The sequence below is a fragment of the Macadamia integrifolia genome, chromosome 12, assembly GCF_013358625.1.
Source record: "Macadamia integrifolia cultivar HAES 741 chromosome 12, SCU_Mint_v3, whole genome shotgun sequence".
In the NCBI taxonomy this organism is placed as follows: Eukaryota; Viridiplantae; Streptophyta; class Magnoliopsida; order Proteales; family Proteaceae; genus Macadamia; species Macadamia integrifolia.
Genome location: NC_056568.1, coordinates 28,505,497 through 28,510,540, shown reverse-complemented (window position 1 = coordinate 28,510,540; position 5,044 = coordinate 28,505,497). Strand labels below are relative to the sequence as shown.

The following is a 5,044-nucleotide window of genomic DNA, read 5'->3' as shown; positions in this document are numbered from 1 at the left end:
CTCAATAACAAAATGGAAAGGAAAAGAAGAAGGTGGATGGGGAAGAAGGAGAAGGATAGAGGATCTTTCGGCACTGATACCACTTGATGGAGGGCCGGTAGGAAAAGGGAGAAAACCCTGAGATGGGTCTCAGAGTTGCAGGAGAGAGGGAGAAATCACACTTAGAACAAGGGGGAGGGGGGGAGGAGAATCGCACATACGCCCGCAGGCTTCACAAACACTCAACTCAATTCATCTTTTCATTCTCTCTTTTTGTCCATCGGTTACAACCATTATAAAGGAAAATGAAGACTCTAACATGGAAAGACATCCTAAAAGGAAACTGACTCAAACAGAAAGGAAATCTAAAACCAACTCTAACTATGTCCTACATATGCAACTTCCCAAAAATAAACAGGATAAAATAAACTAAAGATATTATTCTCCTAAATAAAAGCAACTACTAAAATCCCACTAGATCAATTAATCAAATATGGATCCGGTTCATCTCTGTCTAGATACCTAGATGGGTTTGAATCGGTCCATGGGTATGCATCTGCATCACCTCACGTATAATATGAGTAGAAGTTCTGTTTTCAAAAAGTAGCGGTCATCTAATTCCTTCATAGTTCTTACAATCATAAGTATGACAGTATGAGTATGTAGATTCTAATATTGTATATTCTTATGAATCCAGACATTTCTTTTATGGAACCACCAAGAAGATTTCACAGACCAAAAATTTATTAGTTATTCTTGTTCTGCTATCACTATTTTTTTTAGTCAACTATCACTAATTTTTTTTAGTCAACTTAAAATGGCATGACAGTCCAAGGGTAGCTTCATATATAGTAAGACCATAACTCCAAAAGCACTCACATGCCTGCTCATGCTCCATGGTCCATGGATTGATGACAATATGCACCAGCAGTATATAATTGTAGTGAGTATGCTCTAATGTAGGGACTGACACATTGAAAACATAGTCACGAGAATGACTCAGACTCACGACTCATGGACTAACTATGAATCAACTGCATGCTCTCAAAATTAAATATAACAAAGAACACAACAATAGCCAATACCAACTAGCGGGTACTTTGAATTGAGGTTTTAAAACCAACAACAAAAATTTTACTAATTTCCGAAAATAAAATTGTAGGAACTCAGAGCATGACTAGATCAACTCAGGTTTGCACTTAAAGTAAGTGTAGCTGCTCAGAAGATGAATTTCATCTTTCATTGTATAGCACCACATTGAAGATGGCAGTTTGTTAAGTTGGGTATACAGGTCAGTCCCGTCAGATCTCAATCGAACCAACCACCATCCAGCATTTCCTGTTTTCCTTCTTTATTCTTATTAATTCTTTTTCCCCCAGAGAAGAAGGAAATAGGGAAACCATGGCTTCGCTAAAAAGGAATGAAATTGTGAAACAATAAGTTACTGAGCAGCCAAACCTGAGTAATTGTTGCAGCTGGGCTGAGACCGAGATCCAACAAGGTCGGAATCTCACCAGGCTCTACATTTCCTCTGGCTGGCATACCCTTCAATTGATCCAAAGCCGCTATTGTCTTCCTCATTTCCAGACCTTGCACCTTCTCCTTAAACCCACCATAATTGGACGGCATTTCCTCCAGCTTAAACGGCAAATCGTCGACGTGATACAAGGTGCTTCCCCAGAACAACTTTATCTCCACACCTTCCTCCTTCATAGCCGCCTCAATCTTCTCCTCCTCCCGAACCTCATTGTGTGAGACCTCCCTATGCGCATATACAGCATCGGCACCGATAGCTTTCGCCAGCTCAACTAGAACGATCTCCGGCTTCCCAATCCTGACCACGAGATCAGACCCCCTAGACTGCAAGGTCCGTCGGAGATCAGAGACGGACTCGATCAAGAAAGAAGCGCGGTATGGCCCCGTCTTATCGAATCCCGAGGAGGACTTGCCGTAGTCCCTCGGGTCGAAGCAGTAGACCGGAAGAACCGAAATGGATTCGTTGTTGGCAGTGTTGAGGCATTCATTGTCGTGCAAACGGAGGTCATTGCGGAACCACACGATAGTCGAACGGCGGACTCCGGCAAGGTTTGATGGTTCGGAGGACCGACGCGGCCCACGAGAGAGAGGGGCTTGGAGTGGGCTGGCCGAGAAAGTGGAGCTGAATGATTGTTTAGGAGGAGCGAGTGAGGATGAAAGAGAGATGTGAGACAGAGAAGATATCTGAGACGGGATTTTGACTTTGTTGTTAGGAGAAGACAGTAGAGAATAGGGTTTCGGAGGGAGAAGGAAATTAGTGGGGAGAATGGTTGAGAGCGAGAGAGAGATTGAAGCAATTGACAATGGAGGAGTCACGACGGTAGCTGCTGTAGTGGATTTGGCTATGGAGGATGAGACTGCGATTTCTTCCTGGTCTTCTTCAACCTTGGTCTCTGGTTTCTCTAGAATCCTTAGATTCACCTCCATTTAGGGTTTATTCGGTGATGGAACTCAGAGTTGGACCTTCCCTTCTTCTTCTTCTTCCTCGTCTTCTCTCCCCCTCTCTCCCTCTCTGTAACATGCCGGCATGCCACTGACGGGACTATCTACCTCCCATTTCCCACCTACCCTTGGATATCGTAGTAGTCACCAATATAGAGGATGATGTTTCCTTGCACCATTTACTGTTCGTGTTTCCATCAGAGAAGATCAAAATAACCTTAGGACTACACAATCGACCGTCCACGTACGTCGACGTTGTCTTGTGGGGACACTATCGATTCACAAAAACGTTTCCCGTTCAACCAGAGAAGCGGAAGAGGGCAACGCCAGTTCAATAAGGTGCTGTTTGGTGTAACCTCATGCTCGCTCTCGTCGAAGGGCCCATGTGTCCCATACTCCCATAGGTACAGAGCGGTTTTTATGTCTAAATCTTTCCATCATGACACGTGTACGGTCATAATACTTTTCTCAACTACTTTCGTTTTTTTTTTTTTTGGGTCATAACTTTCTTAGGTGAGCTGTTCGGAACTTGTAATTACTCACATGCAAATCTATTTTTTGGAGAAATAAAAAAAAAATGCCTTTGTCGCTTTCCCCCTGGACCAAGAGTCCAAAACACAAGGTTTGCGAAAATACCCCTCCACCCTTGTGAAATGTAAAATTCCATTCATGTCGACGTTAATTTTAATCATGTGGGCTCCATATATGTTCTCCCTATAATTAACATTATTGATAAAAATTATTACACTATCACGGGACCTAAAGATTATTACACTATGGTGTAGTCGGCTAAAAATTAATAAGAAAGGTTCAAACATCCACATTATCAATCTCACAAATATTAGATACAGTCCAATTTTATTTGGTAAATGAAAACACTTTACTTCACAACTTATTTTATGAGCAACATAAATCCAATATTTAGTCACCTTCACACAATTTACGTGGGAAAAATGAAGTTGCTTGATTATGCAATCCCTATGACCAAACATAGAGGCATGTGAAAATTACCATTTCCACTCCCTATGAAATAAAAAATACCAATCATGTTGATGTTCTACACTTGATCACATTGACCTGAACAATCAAGCGATGATCTCTTGCCCAATTTACATACTCAAATATCATCTCCCAAGTGGAAAAAGTTCCTAAAGTTGAGTCTTAACATTCCTTCCTTAACAGGTGTACCACCTCTTGAGAGTCCATCCAATTTGTTACATGTGGCCACCGTTGTTCTTTTGCTTGTAACTCTTGATAAACTTACTTTTGCGAACTCATTACAAAAACATAATAAAGATAATGCAATGAAATAATAGTTACTTAAAATGATTGATACTCATTTAGTAACTTCATTGGACCTATTGTAACCATAGTCAATAACAACAATATGTGGAATCCTTTGTGATAGTTTATGATACTCATTTATGGCACAAACGTACATTTGTCGATAGCTACAAATTACCTTATTTAAATCCGAAGGATATATCTTTAGAGAAAAAACCCAGTTAGAGATAGTTTGATCTGATCTAATGGGAATAAAGATTCATTTGCTTGATGATCACATGATTTTGACGCAATTAAAGTCAACTTTTAATCCAATCAAAGACAACCATTTTTGTTGTGGGCCTTTCGAGAATGATTTGTCCTCATAGATCAAATGGTAACACACACTGATCATAGCTTGACACTAAATCAACCATTTAATAATCGACTGGATTGAGTAGGCCTAACATCACTATGGAAAGGGTCAATAATGATGTTTGGTTTTAGGCGATAATAATAGGTCTATAATTGTTTGTCATTCTCTCATGCTTTGTTTGGATGTCAGAAAAACTAAAGAAAATAAACATTTAAAACAAAATTTGAATTTGAAAAAAGAGAGGCATAAATCAATCATAATGTTGTCATGAATTTTATCATTTTATTATTATTATTATTTATTTTTTTTATTAACATTCAAACATAGCTACTTATTTTGTGCTGAAAAGCTTGAAATTGCACACTTGCATACCGCTCACCAAGTGAAGGTTGATTGGATCCGAGATTCATGACAAGTAATTGGGATTGGAAGATTTCATTTAAATTATTCAAAATAGTGAAAATCTCAATTTTTAAAAAAAATTTCAATTGTGTTTGGAATGAGAGAGAGAGAGAGAGAGAGAGAGAGAGAGAGAGAGAGAAGGAGAAAAAACCTTAAGACGCAGAAAATACCAGATGCACAGGTTAATTGAGGGTGTACGGAAACATATTTAATGCACAATCAAGGAGGCAATATGAAAATTTGGTGCTTGAACATTTTCTGCACCACATAAATTATATTCATCATTACTTTCGAGACTAATCATCTCTTGGACCATGATCTCCTATAACAATCTCACACCATCAAAGAGGTGTGAGGTTATGGTTCATGAGAGGATATGGCCTGGTTACTTTCACCTAACTTACAATATACAAACAATATATCAAATTTTTTCGTTACTTCCATCTAACTTATGGTATACCAGCAGTATTCCGAGATTTTATATTTCTATGATTTTATTGGTTCCCAAACATAGCCTTAAGATTTTGAAAGTGAACCGAGTTCGAA

The 5,044-nt window shown here is 39.1% G+C and overlaps 1 protein-coding gene across 1 annotated transcript in view; it reads right to left on the bottom strand.

Annotated features, from left to right (window-relative positions):
- The window catches only part of LOC122057314 (blue-light photoreceptor PHR2), a 7,263-nt gene extending 4,683 nt beyond the window's left edge, over positions 1-2,580 (bottom strand). The window contains exon 1 of the mRNA XM_042619368.1: positions 1,438-2,580. Coding sequence (XP_042475302.1) covers positions 1,438-2,442 — 1,005 coding nt within the window. The 5' untranslated portion in view covers positions 2,443-2,580. The remainder of the gene's footprint in view (positions 1-1,437) is intronic.
- Positions 2,581-5,044: the final 2,464 nt, after the last annotated feature.